Source organism: Archocentrus centrarchus, chromosome 24 (assembly GCF_007364275.1).
Source record: "Archocentrus centrarchus isolate MPI-CPG fArcCen1 chromosome 24, fArcCen1, whole genome shotgun sequence".
In the NCBI taxonomy this organism is placed as follows: domain Eukaryota; kingdom Metazoa; phylum Chordata; class Actinopteri; order Cichliformes; family Cichlidae; genus Archocentrus; species Archocentrus centrarchus.
Window position 1 is genome coordinate 12,954,358 of NC_044369.1, and position 25,931 is coordinate 12,980,288.

Here is a 25,931-nt window from a genome sequence, read left to right on the forward strand (position 1 = left end):
ATTCTGACTTTAATCTCAGAATTTATTTTTTTTTCCCCCTCCGAATCTCAGAATTCCAAAGTTTTTCTCTAAATTATGAAAAAGTCAAAATTCTGAGATTCTGGGATTTCAGGGAATTCAACACCCCCCCCCCCCCCCCCCCCCCCCCAAAAAAAAACCCAGCCAGGACCCCCACATATTTTTGTTTTTCAGTGGCCCTAATCCGTGGTTTTCTTTTAGAACATGTGGAGGAGAATTTAAAGATTTTACCGCATACTTTATGCTAATTAGTCAGGTAAAGTTTAAGTGAGGTAAAAACAGAAGAAATCATACTCTGATATGTAAGCATTATTAGCCACAACTGTAAGTAAATATACAATGCCTATATTTAGAGGGCGTGGGGAGATTACAAATGAGTTTGTCTGGCAACATCTCTTTGCACACTAAACGAGGGCATTTCACATATACAATAAAACAGTTTCAAGTTGACCTGAATATTTTACACTTTTACATATCAGAGGCACATTTCTTTTTCTGTTTCTCCACTTTATTTTTAATATTGTAATAATGGTGTGATCAAAACACCAAAACTAATTTAATGCCACCAGTGAAATATTCTACTTGGACAGAAAATAATGACACATACAAAAAAACAGCTCACTGACAAATAAATACCAGGAAACACTGACATCTTACAATAGTGAATCAATAGCCTTTTCCATGTTGCACATCATGTGTCTGTGCTCTGGAGTTTTCAGGTGAAAGGGCTATGGAACAACACATTTTCTTACTGCCTTTGGAAATCATGTACAGGACAAGTTAACAAACATGGCCAATGGTGCGTGAGAGGTTTGGAATAGAAACACTGGCTTGATGTTTAACCAGCCTTTGCAGGGAGGGAAAGTCAGTTTACTTCCATTAAAACAACTCTGTATTATTATGTAATGGAGCAAATCTCCTCCTTTTGTTAGGCAGTATATAAAAAGTCCATTCCTGAACACCAGCTTCTTCGAGTCTTGGAAAATGTCCTCAAATGACAAAAAAAAGAGAAAGGCCTGACAAACACAAATTGTGCTGAATGGACCACCAAGGGCAAGGCAGCCCTGCACGGGTGCCTTGTAACCTTTTTGTCAGTGTCTCAGCTTTTGTGTCGAGCACCTGGTTGCACATGCCTACCTCACCACCAATGGTAATGTCCTCTTTTAGACAACAGAATCAATCTTCACCAGATATCGTCAGCTGCCATTGGTTATGATAACTGAGGTGGTTTTATGTCCCTGTATTTGTTCAGCCTGCATTCTCACATGAGATGCCACATCATACTGCACTCCTCCACAGGCCAAGCTGGAGTAACTCCGCAAGTTCTCCGGGTCATACAGATGCTCAAGGGAGTACCCAGTCAAGGCATATGCTGCCTGTCTGTCCAGCGGCTGCCTCTCCTGTGCTGGATAGATCAGTGGACTTCCCTGGGGTTGTGAAGGGTGTGGGGACATATCTGTCTGCATGTAGTCTTTGGTGAGTGGGAGGCCTGATCTGGGGATCCCATCAGAGCTGGGGCTGCTGAGACGAGACAAAGAAGCAGGACTCGTCGTGCTTTCATCGTTTTCATTGGGCCCGAGCACTTTGACGCCATCTCGGTGATGGAGACGTTCAGTGGGGAGGTCGATGCTGGGGGCTCCGGGGCCACGGCATACCACGCTGGGCATAGTAAGCTGAGAGTGGTGGGGTAGGGAGGAGGTGAAACAGGAACTGTGAGTTTTGGTGAGGCCTGATACATCCAGTGGAATCTTGTGTTGCTGTAGACGGTTCTCTTCCTCTTTGATCATTTGCTGTGTGGCGCGGATCAAGGTCTCCATTTTGCTGGGCTCTCGAGGGCTTGCTTGGAATTGTTCGCCATGGTAACGCTCACCTGAATCACTGGTCGACCCACCTCCATCAGGTGAACTCACTACGCTGTCTTCATCCCAGTGGCCCCGTCCTATAAAGAGAAATAAATGGCCAGATTTGAAAACAATGAAATAAATGAATATCACATTGTTAAAAATGCTCATTTGGTTAATGTGCAAAATTCCGCTTTAAATGCATATATCATTATAGCATCATGGTCTGACTTGGCTGAAGCACAGTGGGGTTTTTTCACTGTTTGAGGATGTGAAATGTGAAATAACTTGGCTTTCAGTTGCAGGCAATTTTTGAACAGATGGTAGCAATCGGCACACTGGCAAGAGACGGTGTAAACAACTTAGTATGTCCCATAATAACATTTGGAAAACAGCTACCAGGAGAAGCTAGGCCAGAACTATTTTCAGAGACAGATGGTTGTGGTCTCAACCCTAACACCTCACCGTGAATGGCGCCATGGTAGGATGTGATTTCGTAGCCCTCGCTGTTGTCCACTGAGAATTTTGGCAATGAGAGAACAGAGCGTGTGGTATCCCACCACATCTCTCTTCCTGACTGGGGGGTTCCCAGGAAGTAGCGGCCACTCTGGCATCGAACGCGGGTCACAGGTGGTGGTGTGAGGATGTGTCTGGGCATGGGCGAGATCCTCTTCTGATAGACCCAGGCCGTAACACAGGGAGCCTGATTCTGGATACAATCGGCAGGCACAAGAAGCCTCCGTAGCTTCACTGGGATCCAACAGCTGAGGAGAAGCAGAGTCTGTCAGTGGGCTCCCTCCCCACTGACTGTCTTGGTCAGACTCTGAACGTTCTGGATTAAAAGCTGAAAATTGCTGGACAGAAACAAGAAAATCACAGCTCTGGGAGTTTTTGATTTGAACCCAAAACAAGTTTCTTTAATTGGCTTAGCTCTAGAAAACAGACTATTACCTGTGGGTAGGGTGACACTCTGGCTTTGGCCTTGGACTGGGTCAGACGTGACTTGGTGCTCTTTCTGTCTTCACTGTGACTGTCAGCATAGGGGAAGGCTGGCTTGCTGGGGCTCATTTGGTCCAAGGACAGCTGCATTCCTTTATACTCAGTGTCCCTTTTAAAAGACATAAAATACATGTTAGAGATTTAAAAAAAAAAACCCTTAACCTTCCAGTTTGGGAATTTTTTTCTTTGATAGTCTTGCAATGTCATGCCCAGACTAACATATCTCTAACAGTGAATTGCTGTGAAATTCATCATCTCTAAAGGAACAGCTCTGACAAGTGAACGCTCACTTTTAAACACCACCAGGTGCCTGCAAAACCAGTTACATTACTATAGTTTACACTACTGTCAGTCATCAATAGTGCTCCTAGGGTATTAGTACTATTATTGCAAGCACCTTATAACGCTGATATTAGCATGCATAACCTCAGAGAGCAGCTAAGATCACTAGCTTTGTTTTAACATGCATGCATCTTTAAAATTAATTTTATTTATTTGAGCTTATGTCTTCCTTAAATCTTTACACTATTTTTATAACATACAGTCTGAACATATTCTCTTTCTAATTGTTCTCGTGGTAGTTTTGCACCAAGCAACATAATTATTAATTAGTCTGAAGCACACTGCTTGGCTAATATTGAGTATAGATTGATGGTCAGACTTAATTTACAAACAGGCTTTATAAGAAGGGTGTAAGTGAAACAGCATTTAAGGTAACTTCAAGATATTAAGCCCTAAACTTCTGAGATTATTAACAAACACCCAGAAGAAAGTTAATCATTCTTTTTTTTTTTCTTTTCCTACAAACATTACAAGAATGTGGAAAGAATGCACTGAGAGCAAATACGCACACAGAAACATATTCATACAACCAATTTGACTGTTTCAGATTTCAGGCATGTAGCTTGTGTGCTGTCTTTGACATTTTAACCCACTCTACTGCAAGTGAACTCAATGCAATTGTAGCTGTCGAGGGAGTGAAAAGGCTCCTGTGTCAAGTGTTCAGCAAACATGAGCCTATTCTTAACTTATCACATCAACAGTATGTAATAGCAGCTGTCTGGCATTTTAAACCTTGTGGCCCATCCCTGACCCTGTACAGCCAGCCTCTTCAATATGACTCTAAATATGACCCATTCTTTATGTACAACACCACAGGCGAAAGGCTATGTTTGGATAGCCAGTGCACAGTGTGAGTGTTATTTGTTCTTGCAGGTATAGTTGTGGTGGCCAGTTGTGCATCCTATCTGTGCCCTGGCTGACTTATGTCTGAGCCAATAATGTTGGGCCTTTGTGCAAACTCAGCTGTGTTAGCCGAATTCCACCTCAGGGTCAATGTCAGAGCACCTCGCATCTGAAATATGCCACCAGCCAACTTTCAAACATAATTTATTAATGGATTCCTGTTGAGTTGAAATGCTGCCATGTCAAGGTGATTGAATAGCTGCTGTTTTTATTTTTTTGTAAATAGTTGTTTGTTTGTTTTTTTTTCACTTTTGCTTCTTGAACTCTCTGTGTGGGACTTGATTATGCACTTGGAAATTCGCTGTCATTTTAATGTAGTTCTTTGCTTTCACCTTACTGCATTGAAGAAATCAATAGGTGGAGTGCAGCCATATGCATACATGCATGTACAGACTTGCACAAACTCTCCATCACATGCACTTACACACACAGAGAAAAACGACATGTGGATCAACCAAACAAGGAAAATCCTACATGTGTTACAGCTATGAGATAGCTATTGATTCCTAGTTCACCGTTTGATCGATTTTGCTTTCCTTAGACTGCCGATCGATGGTGACAGTAGAGGTTTTTGATGGGGTTGAACCCTGATGTTTGTCTTGCTGTCTCAAAGGGCCTTAGTGTGCTTTGTGCTCTCATAACACACAGCTGCCTGAGTCCTGCAGCCTCTGTATTTGGTGGATTTGTATAGAGAGACTACAGAGGGATAAAGAGAAGGATTTCTCCAGGAGAAAAAGACCCATCATATCACAGAGTGAGCTTCAAGTACAGATCATAAGAGTGTATGATATGATTATACTAATAAAATATTCAGTGTTATTCCCCAAGTACCAGTTCTATTAAAAGTGCATTCTTATTTAGACCAGAGTAGTGCCATAACCTTGTGTTACAATGACTGTGTGGCTATAATTGCAGCCATCAGCATGAATTTTACATTTAAATGTCTCAAAAGAGTGTACTTTTTAAATTTTATTTAGAAATCAATTATTTCCTTAAAAGTATCTCTCACGACAAAAGTTTTCCTTTGATTTTAGCATGGGAATCTTTCCGGACACTTACGTGAGGACATAGTTGACACTGACGATACAGTGAGGTCTTGAGGATCGGCTATTGTGGACAATTGTGGCATAACTTTGGACCCAGACCCAACCGCCGTGTTTGGCAAGGAACCGATAGTACTTAGTTGTGACTTGGCCTTTTACCAGCACTGCAGGAGATAAAAGAAACACACAGACAGCAGAGATTAACATATTTAACAAGATGCATGTTTTCTGTGTGCGTGCGCGTGCTAGAAGTGTGATTGTCTGCACATGGTGGTTGCAGCAGGTTGCCTGGGCAGTTGCTGCATAACAAGCGAAGGTCAAGCAGCCTTTTGTAAAAGCATAAATGAACACACTTGTAACTCACAGAGGTGGTGAGCACAGCGGAGGTGGAATATGTCACAGCTGTGGACGTGATGGTACAGCGTTTTCTCGATGAGGTCCTGGGGCTCATAACCTGTCAGCTCAGCTACCCTGGGGAGGAATTACGGAGTTAAAATAAGCAGCTAATTCAGGGATATTTCATTTTTACAGTCAATTTTAGCTCCAGCAGCTTCTTTTATAACTTGCTTCACTTGTCTAATAAAAAATGCACTGACTTTACACAACGCATGCAAACTACACAGAACAATTACATTAGAAAGAAACTCAAAAACACCTAAAGAGAAAAGAATAACAACATATACAGCAAAGTCTTATTCTGGACCTGGAGTCCAGGAAGATGAGCTTCATGTCCAAACTGGCTCTGAACATAAACATGTTACTGTGCAGTTTGATCTCGGTCACAGCGCTGGGTGGCAGAGAGTGACCCACAGCCACCAAGCCCACATTCTGGTAGCAGCCTTCAAAAGGTGACATGTCCAAACTGTACTGACGGATCTTCAGGTAGCCACTGCAGTGAATCACCTGTTGTTGTGAAGGAGATACATGACAATACATAAAGCAGAAATTAAATTTAAATATGAAAATTAAAAAAAAATAAATAAAAAAAAAAAACTCATAGGAATAGTAGTCAATAACATACATGATTTGTGTGTTGCATTTCAGAAGCAGGCAGCATAATCTAATTAATATCTAAGTACAATGCTCTAACAATACAATCAAAGGCTAGTAAGATTGTCGCAACAGCCTGACACAATTATATTAAACTGCAAGAATAGTGCAAAACTTTTCCTCGTTAGAAATAAAATGCAGTCATTTTAATATCGGTGACTTTTTCCCCTCTTATTCAGTTATTACGTTATTTAGTGGCACTACATTATTTTGTTAATAAATAAAAGGAATAAAAAAAAGTATTTGTTTACTAACACTGTTTACCTTGTATCCACCACTGGTAAGTCCCGCGTTTCTTTTTGCCAGCACACATTTCATCCGCAAAAAGAAAGAGCGCTCCATTTCATATTCTGAAAGAAGTTAAACACTTTGCAATTAAATTCTCTTGTAATATCATCATCATCAGTTATTATTATTATTATTATCTATTTATTTATTTTTTATGGCTTTACGGTGTTCAAATATGTCCTTCAGGGAGAAAACACAATCAAATCGGCGCAAGCCATTGCGTAAGTATCCCATCTGCGTGTATTGCGCGCGTCCTTTGCATTTCTTTTAGCATATACTGATTCTAGACACAGTCCACTGTGATTAAATAGCAAATGCAAAATTACATAACATGTGTATATAGGGAGCTTGAAGGTATCCTGCTGTACCTTGCACGAAATGTGTGTGATAGGGCTGATGTGGGGTGAGGACAGCTGTCATCTCATCGTGGTCGGCAGGATGGACATATTCATAAATACTGTTCCCAGTCAACTCTACCTGTTGAGAATAACTCAGGTAATTAACGAGTAAAAGCTTCCTGGTGGATGATGTATTTTATTTGCACATAGTTATTGCGTTAAATTTGATACAACGGTGTATGAATATGAAATATGGAGAAAACAGAATCTGAAAAAAAAAAAAACAGATCACAAAAACGAACCTGAGACAGTCCTAAATGGACCGACGCTGTCTCTGAGATGTACATTATCTTCCCATCTGGGGCCACGACGAAGATGAATCCGTCCAACGTCTGCAAATAAAAAAAAAAACAAAAAAGAAACGACAGACTGCCGTCACTTCTCCGTGTTATTTCACGAGACCGCGTGGACCATGTTCTTTGGTTGCAGATCAGTACCTGTAGTAATATTAAAAACAGCCTAAATACCTGCAGTAAATGAGATCCCAGCTCTCGTCCAATGTTGTCCAAAGATCTTGTTCGACTTGAGTGACCCCAAGCTTCACCCAGACCTGGAGAGAGTGAAATAACGTGTTTGGCTGCTGCATAATTTTAAAATTAAATAGTTCAATATATCGCATGTTTTTTGTTAGGCTTATTATTATTATTATTATTATTATTATTATTATTATTATTATTATTATTATTATTATTATTATTATTATTATTATTATACATAAAGAAAAAAAAGGTAGGACACACACACACACACACACACACACACACACACACACACTGAAATCCAGACGCCAGGAGCTCCCGTTTAAAGGGTCAATTTACGGTTAAAGCATTTATTCCTCGTCATAGTCCTGAGGATTTGTCCCTTCCTGTATGCTGTGTAGTCTCCCTGTAGGCATAAACCCGCACGTGCATATTATATTATTATTATTATTATTAATTATAATAATATTATTATTGTTGTTGTTCGTGGTACTTCTTGTTGTTATTAATGGTTTTCTTCCCCCAAAATGGTATAAAATGTGTCCATCTTTGGATTCTTGTCCAGTACATCCCAGCGCAGCCTGTATTCTGTGTTGTGCTGCTCATCAAAATTCATTCAGTTCCGTCAGAAATCTCGTGGAGCTCGGGTATCATAAGTAAATTAGGTGTCCGCCTCCCCTGCTGTAAATGAAAATGAAAATAGGTCTCCGCTGTCGGTGGAACATGCAGGCTAACATGACTACCAGATGAGTGGTTGTATTAAAAAAAAAAAAAAAAAAAAAGAAAGGAGAAAAAAAAGAAAAAAATTGTAACAAAATATGTTTTGTTTTTTGTTTTTTTTAAATGTATGCTCCTCGTTCCTCTGTTCTCTGACTGAATGATGACAAACATTTGAAAGCGATGCCACAAACAGAACATTTCTCAATTGCTTCCACTAAACTAAGAACAGATGAAACCGCGGGCTGAGTATTTGTGAGACATTTTGCAGCATTTTTGTTATGCCGCAGAAGCTGGGTATCTTTATATGTGCTGTAGGTGATTAGAAGCCTTCCAGGTGCTTTTTCTAATTGGCGAGTCTTCCTCTCAGTCACGCAGACAAGTGGACCTGCAGAGACGGTGGCAGATCGTCTCATTTGGTTATACTGAATTAAAAACGATCATAATCCATTTGAAAAGACTCCCTGTCGATCCTTGATGAATTGCTGGAATATTCCTGTAATGTTTCTGTATGGCGTATAGAGAGCTGTGAGTCCTAATTATAGCCTACTATCTAACTTACATTGAACACTTGATGTTTTTCATCCGTTACAGAATTACTACAACATTGTTAGGGATTAACGGGATTTTGAATATTATTAACAGGCTAGCAGAAGTATCCTCGTTCTTTTTGTACTAACCGACCGAGTGACTATCCTTAAAATACGTATATTTTAAGTTAGTCATGTTTATTTTTCCCCCCTAAAAGCTACTAATATTGAGTAGTGTAGTAGCAGTTTTATATTATTAAACGTAACATTCTCGAGTGCATAAAAAACCTCATGCATTTAATTTACTATGATTTCAGAAATACTCTATTACTGCTATTCGACTCTCTTCCTTCATTCTTAAAGCTCTGTAGATACGTTGATCAAAGAAGAGTCATAATTAAAAATTGAATTAATGAAAGGAGTTCCAAAGCTGACAGGCAAAAAATAAATAAATAAATAAAAAATGTCCAAAGCCAATAAATAAATAAATAGATACACAGCAGAGTATGTTCGTTGGCTAGTCGCTCACCCTGGGGGAAAACAATTCTCATCTTCAGGTAACTTGTTGTCAGTCTTATTATGGAGGCTTTGTCTAACTGGGATGTGATGGCCGACGGTAAAGGCAACATTTTAGCCAGTTCATAAAATTCACTGTTTTCCTTTTCCCGTCTAGTCCTTGCGGCCGTTTTGGATTTCTCCTTCATGTCGGCGCCGTTTCTTTATATCCTTAACTTGTCGTAGGCTGCGCTCGTTCAAATCAGCAGTATGGCCGATTCCTCCCGCTTTTCCTCGTTTTTCATTGTATTTTTTTTTTTCAATCAGCAGAAAACAGGTGGGGTTTTGATATAAACAGATGAATCCAAAGGGTGGGAATATCCCCGGAACTCCCAAATGAGGGACTTGAGTCTGTGATAATTCAACTGGTTGTAGTTACACCTCCTCGGTGCAGCCACTGGCCCTCATCCATGATCTGCAAAACAAAGAATGAGTATGAATAATTATGTTATTTGTCTGGGGGAGGCTTGCAAGGGCATATGGATCTGACTCTGGAAAAACAGCTAAAAAATATGTTCACACCAATCAGTCAAAGTCAAATTTATTTTAACAGAGTGCCAGGATACGATGCTTTTGCAACAGTATCACAAACAAAAGCAGCAACAGTGTCTGAAAAAAAAAAAACGATGAAAACATCACAAAAAATGTAATACAATATTAAGCGACGCCACATACATTTTTTGTGGTTTAATTTTCTGAAAAGATAACAATTGGGTAAACAAGTGCTCAACAGGTATTGTAAAATAAATAAAAGATATATATATAATAATTCAAAAATCTGTCGGTAAGATGGAGACTAATTCTACACGGTGCATTTTCTGCTATTGTTTTGGTAGTGATAAAACAAGCAGTTATGCTGCTGATCCCTGATGTAGTACCGGGGAAATGACATTTGACCCAACAGAATTCCTGAAACGTGTGGAACTGCATTGGCAGAACCGACTCGGTGGCCGATTTTTGTTTTTACTTGTTTGAAGAAAGTTTAAAAATCTATTAATAAGATCATTAGTTTTCAGATTTGTTCAGACAGATGTATTTGTAGCATTCCTACCCGAGCAGAGATACGCTGTTGGCTATTTCCCTACATCTGAATCGATCCTGAGTCTCGAAGCAGCCTGCTGGGAATTTCACCTGTCCTAAACCGGGTTCACCAGTCCTCCCAGTTAAAATTGTTCTCAGCTCCTCCTGGATTTCCACCTGGAAAGGCGAACGGGCCGTGCGCTGCATACACCTCTCCAAATTATAGGGACACGCAACGAGTGGCATTCGTGCCCAGCAAACCTCCTCTCCTCAACTATCTCAATGTCCCTCTCTGGAGCAGCTCAATACCCGCCCACCTTTTTTCTGCTTCCCTGTGATTGGATGGAACCGTTACAAGTCATTACGTGATTGGACATTTACCGTGGGCGACAATTTAGGTATGCGCAGCACTTGGCCGTGCCCGAAGTGAGCTTAAATGTGATCCTGTTGTGTTTTTGTCATTAGCCTGGAGATCATGGATCAAGCTGAAATAAATAAATAAACCTGTATAAATAGCAGGGGAATGTTAGCAGGTGAGAGGCTAATTAAAAGCTTTAAAGACTCTCACTTGGTGATGGAAAACAATAGAAAATAAAATAATCCTCCAGGAAGAACATGCGTTATTTCCGCAATTAAGCAGCATAATCTTGAAACACTTCTCACTGGTTTGTACATAAAGAAATATCTGAATATTACACGCTGAAAGATAGGGAAAATGAAAATCAGTTTTTAGTTTTCTTAGAAGAACTGCAGTTATTTCTTTTGGAAACTAAAGTATACATGCACATTTTTTTTAAAAATCCCATCTGTGTTGGTTTTGATTCAAATTCTTCCACAAAGACACAATATGGGTTTCGATGGACTTAAGCGATTAGATGCAGATAAATAAAGCTTTCGGCAATACAGGCAGCCACAGCAGAAAACAATAAATAAATGCAACGGCATTGCTGTTTGGCAGAATTACCTGATGCTCTACTTCTGCTCACACTGTTGTCTAATAAATAAAGCCCAAATCGTTGCCCTAGGCTTTTCAGCATCATAGGAATGCTTTTAATATATAGGGCATTCTTAGTTATATTTAAACCAACACACTAAAACATAAGCCCGCTCTCCAGTTTTTGTCTTTGATTAATTTTTAGCCTGTCCTCTTCCGGATTGTCTCCCTGTGGAGTTTTTCAGTTCTCTGCATCAGAGGTATACTTGCTATACTGACAAAGGCAGAGGCTACAACTCGCTCACGCCTTTACAGCAGTAGGTCCACATGCTCATCAGTGTAGTCAATATTATACTTTAAATTTAAATTTGAAATATTTTGCATGTGTTTTTGCGCGTGAACCAATGGACTAGATGATATTTATGAACTGTTAACCCGTTCTGTCGTGAGTTATTTTGGAGGTAGGATTTATTATTATTATTTTTCTTATAATTTTTATTTTAAAGACAGATGCAAAACAGTTTACACTCGGGTGAGAGAGCGGTGCGACGTGTCCAGGGCTCGTGCAGTGGTTTGATGTCCGTCAAACACATTTATCTGAGGATTAATTTCCATGGTGTGAATCAGATGAAAACGCCGCGGCGCATGTAGTTTTTTAATTAGTTGCCCGGCGCTCAAATGGAGGAGGGAGAGGTGGGGTGTGAAAGGAAGGAGTGTGTGGAGGGGGGGGGGGGGTTGGTTAGAGCAGTGGGCTCGGTGTCGGGGGCGCGGACGCATGACGGTGAGCTCATTACGCACATAATTAGCCCTCAAATTGATGCTGCATCCTGCCGTAATTGGAGACTCTCCTGCTGCCTGGGAACAGATATATCTGTCTCCTTGCTTTTGTGCGTGGGGTTGGGTGAGTGGGTGCATGGAGGGTGACAACAGAGAATGATGTTTCTATCTACCTGGCTTCTCCCGATCTCATTATCAACCCTACAAGGCCATACCTTTTCTATTTCCCTCTCATTATGACCCATCCCTTTAAAGTAAACAAGATTTCGCTGCACCCTTTTCGTCTGATATTAAAAAATGAGGCATTCCTACCAAATCTTTGAGACTGAACACCGTCATCATTGGCTCTTAATTCTTTCCTATTTTTTACTTGTGTCATTCAAAGGGAAGAGATCGTGGCTTAGCCACTTCTCAAAACTATGGAAATTATGTGAATTCCACACTAGATTCTGCCTTAATTACCTATCTTGTCATATTTCCTTTTAAAAAAACTTTTTTTTTTTCTACATGTGATCAAACATACTGTATTGTTACTTAAAGAAAATGAAAAAAAAAATCTTTACATCAAACACAAAGCAGCTCTTTGTCTGCTGTGACTCCTCTGCAGTGACAACCTTTCAGGGATTGGGAATTTCTCCGAGGGTATGAGTTCTGAGCGGCTGGTAGAAGATTTACCCTGCCTGGACATCCCGTTAATGCCCCACCACAGGCCATCACAACAGGGGATCTCGCTTTGCTGTCCTTCCAACCCCTCCTCACTGCCACCCAGGTCTCACTCGCCTTTCCATTTTTATTGCAATTTTATAAATCATTCTTCTCTGTGGGAAGCCAGGCCTGAAGTTCACCACTGCATGAAACAAACATAGAGGGCAGGTTAGTGAAGGTTGTTTAGGAAAAGCATTCCAGGAAAAGAAATGAAGAGACAAATGTTACCTTTCAGTTGTTTTCTGTGAGGACTTTGGTGCTTCATTTCCTGTAGTCAAATCTTCTAAAGACACTGGGAAGAGTTTCAATTTCATGATCTGGATCAGTTTTTGAGTAGGGCGTCATAAACTGTCCTGAGCGCAAAGCGCTTTATCAGTCTTGAGATACCTGTAGCCAAGGAAATAGATTTAGCATGTGCTTCTCCACTTTCTGTGATTGCCCTTTATGTGTAGCTCAAATTAATTCACTGTATCACAACCAATGCTGACTCCAGTGACATCTTTGAGACAATTTATCAAAGTTTGCACACATATCTTTAGTATGGAAGCTTGTTTTTATCAACTAAAAAACAAAAGACTGAAGAATGTCATTACTGACAAGGAGACATATTTATGATAGTGTAGCTTATATTTATTAGATAATATGAAAATGTAAGTAATTATATTGGTGAAGCATCTCAATATTTATAGACAGATATATTTATGTGGTACAACGAAATACTTCGTGTTGTGTGATACAGAGTCTTTGTCATGAGTTATTAAGCATTTATGATATGATAGTTTTAATAAGTGGATAATAAATTAGTAGTAATTTAGTGTCTCAGAATTATGAGTTTGTTCTCCCAACTCCAGGTCTTAGTTATGCAGTACTAAGCTACCTTTGTGACACAGAAACTCTTAATCCAGCGGTAAATTGACAGTATCTGAGTATCTCATAATAATAACTTGTTATCTCTTAATAACATATATATATATATATACAGTAACTGTCTCCAAAAGCCTGTAAATAGACATTGGCATACTTCTTTAAAGTCTTCAAAATTAAACATAAACAACTAACTAACTGCTCAGGATACTATATGGAGTTGGCTGGGCACATTTTTCCTTTTAATGGTTCTCTTAAAATTGATTTTCAAATCTAACAAATAAACAACCTAAAGCAGACTTGGAAGACAGACAGTGAGTAACCACCACAGAAAATGAATTCATTAATTTTAATTTGGTCAAAATGTTGCTTAATTTTGCAATTTCTTTGTAAGTTAATAGTAATTGTGCAGATAGACAGTATTTTCAAAACAAGGTAAGTTTACACCAGTCACAAATGTCTAGAATGTTTCCCTTGAAAAACGATCTCCATTAATATTTAAAAAATACACATTTAAACGTGCAAAACTACTACAAATTGTTATTCAGAATCTAGTAATCTAATAGCAGCTTTATGACAACTACAACCATAACTGACACATTTCTGCCACATGTAGCAGTTTAATAAAAATATAATTCACCCTGTAGAGCCACAGTGTGAATTATATATAGAGCATAAAATAATACAAGAGCTAATGTCTATTTCTGGAAGACGTAAACAACAAAAAAAAATGTATGGAAAATTCAGGCGATAATATGAAACCAATAAGAAAGAGGAAGCATGGCAACGAGACGTTAAAAGGAAAAAGGAGAGATGAAAATAGTCGATTCTAAATGTGTTAGTAAAAGACTTCACAGAATGAGTGCAAGGCAATGAGACTTGGGCACCATGTTGAGTTACACTCTGTGCTCAGAGATTGAAACGGCTGGGCATATGTAAACAGGCTGCATGTTTGACCAAGATTTGCCAGTTGTGTTTTCTGTAAGCTATTACTGACTCTTTGTGTTCTGTTTTCCTTAAAAGACTGAAATGTTATTTAGTACTCCCCACCATCTTTAGCTGTTGGTTCTGAAGCAGCCATTTTATTTGGAGATAGATGGTGGCAAATTTTATATCTGATTCTTTTTCTCCCATTAACAGTGACTTTTTCTGATCAATTCTCGCTCTCTGTGTCTCTTTCTGCCAGGCCCTTCACTGAGCCCATCTGCTGTGTGCAAGCGTTAATTAACCACACTGCCATTTCCTCTGTGCGTGTTGCGTTTGAAGGTGCTTAGAGTACATGAGTCAGCCCCACAAGTTCATCAAAATGCTAATTCAGCCCAAATTAAAGTTGTGATTAACATTACACAGTTTCCTGTGCAGACACATTGATCCTTCCATGAGCTCTCTCTCTCTTTCTCTAGGTGATGAGTGTCTGGGGAAAGAAAGACTTTCCTCTTGGGCGTTCTTGTCATCATTGCCAAAGTGGAAGAAAAACAGAAACAACCCACAGATGGAGCTAATGGAGTGTGACTAGGATTTGGTCTAAATGAAAACAGCTTTCTCTATAGCATAAATAAACAAATTATTCCATTTTGTCTTGTGGGAGATATGCTTTCCCACCATTTTGCCCTATTCCCATCTTATCTGCCCATATGTTTGCATTCTGTTGGTGTTCTGTTGGTCTGACAGCAGGCCCTGTAGTTACGGTTTTACTAAGTTTTACTAAAAGTTAACTTTAGTAACTTTTTTTATCCAGTTCTAGATGGTTAATTTAGCATTTATATTAAATTCTCGTGTTTCTTCTTAAACTGTTAAATTCGGGCAATTCAGTTTTGACTACTGAGCGTCCTGTTCTGGACAGAATCAAAGATTTTTACAATAGACTGTCTCAGCTAGCTTAACTCATTTTTGTTTTTGTTTGTTTTTTTAGCTTGATGACTAGGCTAATCATTTGTCTCTTTAATTTTTCAGAATGCCACCACTTATCTCCCTGCCTGGGTGTGCAATCTGTCTTTGTTTCAGGTGAAAAATCACTAAACTAGAGCAAAGGATCTCCACCCTCTACCAGATTAAAGAAGGCAATCAGCTCGTGGTCTCTCTGGGAGTCCATGGAGCACACTGGGTGGCAAACCAAGGGCTTGGGTGAACTCCATTCTCCAGCAAACAGAGCCCTGGATCACAGTCTGAAAGGGCAAGCACTGGAAAAAGTGTCCTAATTTCGTCCTGTGCTCCTAGGACATCCAGCTGGCCAACAAATTTAGCCTCCTGGATGAGCAGGACTTTCCTTCACTAAGGAGAAGTCTCCGGTCTCCATCACAAGGCACTACAGGGAATTGAACTGAACAAGGCTCCCAAATCCCCACTGGCTGTTACCCCAACTCCACAAAGAAACCCAACGGCCTCAGTTTCTCCACTGTCTCCTGCTCACAAATGTGCACCTTACAGCAGATAAGTCATAAGCTAGAGAGGAAATTACATTGCACTAATCCAGAGGATGTTCATTTGTCATGGAAAAATAGTTTGTTCTGTAAAAAGCCCTCCGTAAAGGCTAGGACTCCATGCTATTCGTCCCTGATAGTGGGCCACATTTCTGTGCTTGTCTTGTAAGACCTCAGTGCACCACTGAATACTGTTGATCATAACATTTTAATACAGAAATTAGGATATACCATTGGAGTTCCGCACGGTTCTATGTTGGGACCAATACATTTTACATCATACATGCTTCCCTTTGGCAGGATTACTGGAACACACTGCATACATTTTCATTGCTATGCAGATGATACTCAACTATATCTATTAATGAAACCAAATGATACAATTCAGTTTGTTAATCTACAGTCTTAAAATGTTCCCCCTTGATGTCCTGTGATTTTCTTCTCCTAAGCTCAGACAAAACTGATTTTGCTAATATATCTGGCCCTAAAAACTTCAGAAATATGGTGTCTAACCAGATACTTACTCTAGATGGTATTACCTTGGCCTCCAGTAACGATGTGAGGAGCCTTGGTGTTATTTTTTGACCAGGATATATCCTTCAATGTGCACATGAAATAAATATGTAGGACTGCTTTCTTTAATCTGCACAATATTGCTGAAATTAGAAATATACTGTCTCAGAGTAAAACAAGTATTTCATGCATTCATTACTTCTAGGCTATGCTACTGTAATTCCTTTTTATCGAGTTGCTCTAAACGTTTCGCAAAAAGCCTCCAGTTAATCCACCACATCAGCAAGGATACTAATGGGGATGAGAAAGAGATAACACATTTTGGCTTCTCTTCATTGGCACCCTGTTAAATCCAGAGCACTTTGCTCTTAGACTGCAGGCCTACTCATGGTTCCTAGAGTTTCTACAAGTAGAATGGGAGGCTGAGACTTGAGCTTTCATGCCCCTCTTCTGTGGAACCAGCTCCCAGTTCCACAGAAGAGGGGCGTGAATATATATATATATATATATATATATATATATATATATATATATATATATATATATATATATATATATATATATATATAATCTCTATCTCTCTCTGTTCTGTCTCTCTATATCTCTACTCTACTCTGTCTCTATCTCTATTCTCTATGTCTCTCTCTCTCTCTGTCTCTGTATCTCTCTCTCTGTCTCTGTCTCTCTCTCTCTCTCTGTCTCTTCTCTCTCTGTCTCTCTCTCTCTCTGTCTCTGTCTCTATATCTCTCTGTCTCGTCTCTCTCTCTCTGTCTTGTACTCTCTCTCTCTCTGTCTCTCTCTCTCTCTCTCTCTCTCTCTCTGTCTTCTCTCTGTCTGTCTCTCTCTCTCTGTCCTCTCTCGTCTGTCTCTTCTCTGTCTGTCTCCTCTCTGTCTGTCTCTCTCTGTCTCTCTCTCTGTTCTCTCTCTCTCCTGTCTCTCTCTCTGTCTCTCTCTCTCTGTCCTCTCTCTCTGTCTGTCTCTCTCTGTCTCCTCTCTGTCTTTCTCTGTCTCTCTCTCTCTCTGTCTCTCTCTGTCTCTCTCTCTCTCTCTCTCCTCTGTTCTCTGTCTCTCTCTCTCTGTCTGTCTCTCTCCTCTGTCTGTCTCTCTCTCTCTGTCTTCTCTCTCTGTCTGTCTCTCTCTCTCTGTCTCTCTCTCTCTCTGTCTCTCTGTGTCTCTCTGTCTCTCTCTCTCTCTCTCTCTCTCTCTGTCCTCTCTCTCTCCTCTGTCTCTCTCTGCTCTCTCTGTCTCTCTCTCTTGTCTCTCTCTCTCTCTCTTCTCCTCTCTCCTCCCTCTCTCTCTCTCTCTTCTTTGTCTCCTCTCTCTCTCTCTCTCTCTCTCTCTCTCTCTCTCTCTCTCTCTCTCTCTCTCTCTCTCTCTCTCTCCTCGCTCCTCTCGGCTGCCTCTCTGCTCTCTGCTGCCCCTTCTCCTCACCACCACCCATTTGCAGAAGATGGGTGCCCTTCCCTGAGCTTAGTTCTGCTGGAAGTTTCTTCCTGTTAAAAGGGAGTTTTTCCTTCTCACTGTTGCAATGTGCTTGCTCATAGGGGGTTGTTTGATTGTTGGGGTTTTCTCTCAAATACTGTAGGATCTTTACCCTACAATATAAAGTGCCTTGAGGCACTGTTGTTGTGATTTGACACTATATAAATAAATCTGAATTGAATTGCCTTTCAGTAGTTTACATGCATATGAATCTATATTTGTTTTTGTGTCTGAACTGTACCTAAGGGAATGTGCCTCACACTGTGTACATGCTGCATGCGAGGAGTGAGTAAGCTGCAGCTCTGATGCTGTGACACAGCTAACTGAATTTACTTGGCTGCCTTTGCACCTCCGTGACACTGATGGAAACAAGCCCTTAGGAGGTTGAAAAACTTCCCTTCAAAAGCAGCTTCTATTTTTATCCAAATCAAAATGCATGTGACCCTTAATTTTTTTTTAAATAGCTTCTTTTTTGGTTTTTTTCTTGATCATCTTGGACAAGCCCTCAGTCACCCTGTGGGTCACTCGTGTCTGCTGTCTACAACCTGCAAAATGTTAAGCACAGAATAAATTTGTGAAAGACAGGTTAATAATAGCTTTATCAGGTTAGCTGTGATAATTCATTAATAAGCCATATGGTTCTGGTACATCAAAGGCAGTGCCTTTGCATTTTTTTTTCTTTAAACAACAACAGCTTGAATTTCTTAATCAGTAAATAAAGTCAAAACACTTATTTAGGTACATATTGTAGTCTCTCTCTCTTTCACTCTCTTTTTCACTGTCTCTCTCACTCTCTCTCTCTCTCTCTCTCTCTCACACTCACACACACACACACACACACACACACACACACACACACACACACACACACACACACACCACACACACACACACACACACACAGGCATAGAAAAAAGCCTCTCAGGGTAATGAAAGCCCCTGGCGTTCATCACTCTGTCTTAAGCAGTGGTTATTGAGGCATTAAATATGTCTACACAGGGCTCAGTGAAAGGCTGCCAGATCAGTTTTCTCCTCTGAGGGGGCTCTGTTTGCATACAGACAGGTTGGGAGATTGGGAACGTGCACCGACTGGAGCCTGGGAGTCGTAACTGGGTGCCCACCACTCTGGTGTTAGTGCCATTATGGGATGTCACTGTGGGAGAACTGCGGCTCTTCAGTGGGATTACTGAGATTCTTGCTGAAATTGAGCAGAATTGGAAATATGGTCAAAGGATTCTCTCCCGAGTGATGCGTGCACATAGCTGGCACTCCTGCAGACACAAAGCCTTACATTCATGTTCAAACAAATGCAAATTTACATTTAAGGAAACATTTTGCTACAAGTGGTACTCCGATGTTGAAGCTTGTGTGAAAGGAAGGTATACAGTCGACGTTGACATCTCTAGTCTTTCTTTTCTTTTGATTTCTTCTCACAGCACGACAACAAATGCAAAACAGTTCTGGTGCATACCTCAGCAGTCTCTGATGCATGTTTGCATAGTATAAAATATGGTGGTTTGTTGTGTTTTTTTTAAACCTTACTTGCAAACCAAATTGTTCCAGTCAGACAATAAATATTTGAATTGCATTTAAATGTGCTGAACTGAATCTTCAACACAAATTAGACACTGGCTTTATTACAGTCATAGCAAAAATTAGGGATAAAAACTAAAGATTTTGCTTTTAAGCAACCTCTGTTAAATAAAACAAAATATAATGAGAAATTCCATAATTTGTTTCTATTATTATTATTTTTTATTTATTTTTTTAACCTGGAGTGTAAAATATTCAGTACAACCTAGTGGGCACTTTTATTCATTTTACATCTTAACACTGAGTGTATTTGATTCACCTGAGCATTCTTAAGGGCTTTTTATTATCATGCTACTGCACCAGACAGTAGCGCTCTGTTGCTCCAGCACAGACCAGTTAAACTACATGATTGGGCATAAGAACAGGGCCTTTACAGCTCACTAGCTTCCTTTGTAATACGCTTGGGGGTCAATGTGCTGAGGCCACACTCCCTTCTGAGGTCCCCTCTACCATGTCATAAAATAAACATGCTGGGTGCGACCCTGGTAAGGGTGAACATTAACACCCCAGCCGCTGGCTCAGAGGTCAGCCTGAGGTCAGCACCCTGTGGTGGAGGGAAGGATTGAAATTATTCTTCCAGACTGACAGTGAACCAGTATGGCATCATATACTTTACATTGTAGGACAGTCGCACGTCTTGCATATGATCTTCTGATTCCATAAACCTCTACAAGTAAAAACTGGCTATATTCAGCAAATAAGGCCCAACCTTAACTTTCATCTGGGGTCTTGTTTCTTACCACATGGTGAATTTAAGTCCAACTTCACAAAGCTCTGAGAATCCCAAATATACTACATTGTTCATTTAGTTACTTTTTTCTGTCTGCTGTTTGGATCTGAGCAAGTAGTATACAGTCACCATTAGATTTGTTTTTGGGTTTTATTCACAGCTGTTTCCTGCGATCAAAAAAAAAAGTGCTAACATAAGAGTAAACCAAAACACTAAAGCTGGAGGAAAAATATTGAAAATATGCCCCATATATCGCTAAGAAGATCTAGATCTGAGTAGTTAGCTCATCATGACAGATGTCACTGTTTCGGTGTTAATATTGCACATTATTTATGTCTGCTTTGATTAACCAATAGTGGCTTCATAACTAAGCTTAGAGAACATTTTCTGGTGTTTTTGTTGATTTCGGTACGTCACAGATTCGGAAACCAGAAGAGGCAGAGCAGAGTGCCTCCTGCAGCAGAGTAGCCCTGGTGCATTATTCAACCTTGCATTCAACCTGACTGTGGGGTGCCACAGATGTCAGACATGCCTAACCAGCTATTGTAGAGAGCAGACACGGACACCAAACCTGCCCAGACTGGTCAGACTTGATAGGGAGCTACATATTCCATACTGACATTAAGATAGAGAGAAAGAGAGAGTGAAACCTAATAAATATTTGCCAGCCATTCAGACTGAGGTCAAATAGCACTTGTAAATTCTTACGCTTTGTATTTTACAAAATTTTGCTATTTGATGCTGATTGTGTATTCCTTCTTGTGATGTAAATAAAGGTTTTCCTGACACATAAAGAAGCTGCTAAGAGTTATCTTCAAAGTTGTCCTTATCCTGCAGCAAGATTGCAATCCAGAAAACAGGATAGGATGTGAGGATTTATAAGCAAACCGCAAGCTGGATTTATTTGTCCTTTTAGCCTATCCACAATGTGCTTTTAAAACCTCCCCCTGCAACAATTAGGGGGTATAGATCACATTATTGCCTTTGCAGAAGCCAGATAACACCATAAGGCTTTGGGACATCTCATTCGCATTGGGAATGGTCTGGAAGATGCTTTACTAGATGGATTTATATGTGGCCTGCGCTGCTTTCCAGTGATTGAATGTCTGCGTGCATGTGTTGAGCTGACTCTGTGTGGATCTGTCAAGGGACTCATAAGGCAGGTTTGAATTAGGCATGAGATAGAAGGAGGATGTGTGTGTGTGTGTGTGTGTGTGTGTGTGTGTGTGTGTGTGTGTGTGTGTGTGTGTGTGTGTGTGTTTGTCTTTGAGTACATGTGTGACTTGGAGTACTTTATGGTGAAAGAGCGTGTAAATAGTGACCGGAGACAGATGTGGGCTCATCCCTGAAAGACGGAGGATAAAAAATTATTAGGGCAAGACCTCGGGATCATAGCAGGGCAGCACATTTCTCAAAGTAACGTACTTCCAGGATGTTATGAGTGAAAAGGAAGCAAAGCATGCAAATGCGCATATACGCAAGCGCAATCATAACAAATCTTCTTTCTCTGTTTTATGGTATTGCTGGCTGATAATATCCAGTTGCACAAAGTGAAATCAAATCTGTGAAACATCCACCCAATCTTTTTCATCTGTGAAGCTTACAGCTTTACCTAAGAGGTTAGCTATAGCACTAAACACCACAAAGGCTGTAAAACATGAGCTGGAGAGTTGTGAGAGACATAAAAGCAGGTCCTTTTAATGTAATATTGATTTACAAACCACAAGTTAAAACACCTCCTAGTCACGGGTCATTATTTGCAACCCCAAACGAATCAAGCTGGGTGCTGAATTAGAGCGATTGCACATGAGGCAGTGAAAGTTTTTAGAACCACATGCACACGTTTTAGGTGTCCTCATGTCTAGACAGTTACACCGTGAAAAGCATGGACTGGGGACTAAGGAAAAACCCTTACAAATATGTTTAAAAAGCAGTGAAGTAAAGCAACAATTTCTGAAGAACTGCTATTAACCATGCAGTTCAGCTGTTAGAATGTTATGCTGTTAATTATAAAGGCACAAAACACCAGATAAAGCGATATTTTATTTCAGCTTTATCATTCTTATATGTATATATTAATGTATTTATTTTTATGTATTTATGTATTTATACAGCCACAAGCCTCACAGAGCATTGGATTAACTGTAAGGATATTTTATCCCCTGATGTGTCTATTCACTGGTGACACCCAGGTATTTTTCAAGCTTGTGTTAATTAGTGTGATTAAACGACAATTACACAAAATTATTTTCTGTGTTTTGACCTCACACCACAGAGATGTGATAACCAGGCATACAGCAGGGAGAAATTATAATAATTAACTGGTTTCAAACAGGTAATGTGTTGGTGGAGTCAATGTCAAAGTTAAAACCAGAGACTTTTTCAAAAACAGGACAGCATATATATATGCTGACTGGGAATCTTCCTTTTTGCTTTGATTTTGTTTATAGACAAGATTAATATTTTGTGCGAAACCAGCATTTGCTGCCAAACGATAGTAAAAATGAAGCACAAAGATGTAGAAAACTGATTTACAAGAACAATGAGTCCAGTCTTTTCAGAAACAGAAACATTTAAAAAGTAAAAAATAAAGTTGCAAATAAATGTTTATGAAATTAACTTCACTTTGTATAAAATAATACTGGCCACACTTAATATCCTAACTTGAATAAGCGCTAAGGACACCATTTAATAAATTGTTTATATAGTAGTAGTTATAATGTTATAGTTATAAAGCTGTGATATTTTAAACTCTTGAGACCCAAGCTCCAGTTTGGGATGCATTTTTCTATCTGTGATATAAGTGCAAAAACTAAGCAACACACTCTTTTTTTCAATATTGTGTGTTCTCATATGGCGACACTGGATTTATTTTACAGCATAACACAATAAAGTCACTGTTGTTTAGTAATAGTAAAACAGTTTTCCAGGCAGAATGAAGCATAAGGTGCAGAAAAAAAACAGAATGTAATGTCATCATATGGGTCTCAGGAGGTTAAGCACTCATTAATGTACATTTGTCAACAGTTGCAACATTTTCTATAGAAACTATAGAATATATCTGTGTTTAATTTACATTCATTACCTTTTTATGCACCATTGTCCATTAATCAGTGTCAAAAGGAATAATTACTTATTTCTAATAAATGGACAAAAAAAATCAAGTGAACTGATTAAGTGGCTGTTTAAATAAATAATCAAAACTTTTTACAAGTTATTTTAAATACTTTGACTAGCTTTTTAAAAAAAATAAATTATTATTTAGGTGTGTATTTATGTCCTGTGTAGTTTTAGGCTTTTTAAAAAGCCGCCAAAAACTAATAAATAGGAAATAATTTGAACTTCTTTGGCTGAAGGTGGAAAATAAAATGTGACTCAAATTCCTACCTTGGAAATATTACACACTCACTATATTAAATCTCATAAATGACACACTATTTAGCATTTAAGTTCTTATTTTGTGCCATCCTAAAATACATAATCTTTAACAACTAACCTTTCACCATTTTATATGGACCTCTCACCCGACACATTAAACATGCAGCTTGTGCTAAAGCAAATATGGCTCCCATTTACATTTTAATTCACCGTTCGGTAAATGCTTCCACATGAGACTTTACTCTCAGAGGAAGGCAATGCTTCTCATTATTAGTTGTATTAGTGTGGAGGCTTGTACAACATACACATATGTAAATGTGCTATTTTCAAATCTGTATTTATAGACCACTAGCACACAATAACAACAACAACTTTTCTAGCCCTTTCCATATCCAATGCAAATCCACCCCATTCATGCTTTGTTTTTCTGTGGTAACAGAGCATTTACATTTCATAAACTCACTCACCTTTTGTTCATCCCTTAGCATTGACTGATGCACTGGACCAGCCATTTCCAAGCAGGCTGCTTGCTGAAATGCTCTCCCAGCTGAAAGATTATATTTACAAGGCTGTTAACAGGTGGCGAGCAGTTTAATTGTAGTGATTATTCATTGTATGCGTAGAGGAAGAGGAGGTGTAAGGTCTTGGGTTGCTTTGGGCTGTCCCACTCCTGTGATGATGCGTCCCATGATATATCCATGCATGTCTGTAATAACACATGTTTCAGTGTCGTGTGTCAGCACTTTGTATCTTAATGCTCTTCAGTGATTATGTTTATTGAAATGCTGCTTGAAATTTATGGAAAGAAAAGTTTGGTTTACAGTGAAGTATTTATAACAGGTAATAAACACACTTTAAACGAAATGTATGTTGTTTGAATGTTAAAGACAGTGTAATTTGTCCTCTTTTTTTATAGTCTTGAAAGTCCATCTTCACTTTAGGCCCTTTTATCGTATTCCACTATGAGCCTCAAATCTCCAAGCTCATTTATTGGGAAAAAAAAAAATTATTTATGTTTATTGAAGTTTGTAAACACAAGATTAAGACATATTGTCATGACATATTGCAAATTAAGGAGAATAGATTTGTTAAGAGAATAGATTTGTCTCACACCAGCTTTTTTTTCTTTTTTTTTTTCCATTCACTGGAAAGAAATTAGCTTCTCTTGTCGGTCTGACAGCCATGCAAATGTTAAAGCACTGGAATGTTCCACAAACCAGAGCAGATGGACATGACAAGCCCCTCCCTTTCACTCTCAAAGAAGATGACATCGCCACATATGGTTGCAGTGATTGATCTGTCGTTAGAGAGCAATGGCTGGCTTAGAGGAGGGAATGGGGAAGGGATATGCACAGAGCAACAGCAAAGTGCCGATGTAATGTTTTCCATGGCAAATCTCATACAGTCAAGAGGATGAATGTGTCAATGGTCAGATTGTTTTTAAATTGATTGCGTGTGTGAGAGAAAGAAACTGATATGGATGGTCTTCATTTCAGATTTGTTTTAGTCAGATTTCATCTTAGCCTATTTGGAGTTCATTTGTGTTCTTCTCTTATAAAATGTTGTGTTGTGATTGCGTTTCTTAGAGAATTTTGTGTTTTTCTTTTGCAAAAGATGCTAAATAAGACTTACTTTTGAAGGAAAGATAATAACCAGCATGCAATTACAAGGCAAGTGTAGCCTTAACACTTATTATTTGACACTTAAATACCCGAGATGGATAAATTTATGGTCTCTACTTCATCAAAAACAGATGCATTGCCTCCATAATAACACCATATTGGCATTTGGTGTTTGTACTGGTTGAATATTCATCATACTTCAAATTGCTGAATAATTATATTTTCACAGTATAGTCAGCACCTATATGACCTTGTCATCATTCAAAAGTTTTCGCGCACACCAACTTATGTCAAGGGTGATAAACTGTATCTCTGATCAAAAAGTCAAACATTGCAACTAAAAATGCAAATGCTGTCTCACAGGGAGAGAGCGAGAGAACGATGATGATGATGATGTAGGAAGGAAAAGCAATAGGATGGATATGCAGCACTGAAGGCAGAACAGAAGCTGGGAGCTTGTCTTGTCCTGCTGTGTGTCTGGCAGATTGCTATGGAGCCTGTCATTGCGAGCAGCAGGGTGTTCAGCCACTACATGGTGTTCAGCGGGGGAACGGAATAAATCACTGGAACACACACAGTCCAGCTTACAGTTTGCCTGGCAAAGCTAACACTAGCCTCTAGTCACACCTTAATTTTGTTTGTCCTGCAGAAGAGTCAGCATTATTCAGACAGCCAAAGTATTAAACTGATTTTAGCCAAAGGAAGATTCTTGAGCAAAACAAATTGCATG

At 39.4% G+C, this 25,931-nt stretch overlaps 1 protein-coding gene across 1 annotated transcript; it reads right to left on the reverse strand.

The window, feature by feature from the left end:
- Nucleotides 1-200: 200 nt before the first annotated feature.
- Nucleotides 201-9,353, reverse strand: LOC115774433 (single-minded homolog 1-like). The gene is given in 12 exon segments (XM_030721719.1): nt 201-1,957; nt 2,325-2,475; nt 2,477-2,713; nt 2,811-2,967; nt 5,163-5,310; nt 5,511-5,617; nt 5,850-6,049; nt 6,461-6,546; nt 6,853-6,961; nt 7,125-7,214; nt 7,350-7,432; nt 9,138-9,353. Coding segments are annotated over 12 exon segments (2,286 nt in total). The 5' UTR covers nt 9,313-9,353; the 3' UTR covers nt 201-1,214.
- Nucleotides 9,354-25,931: the final 16,578 nt, after the last annotated feature.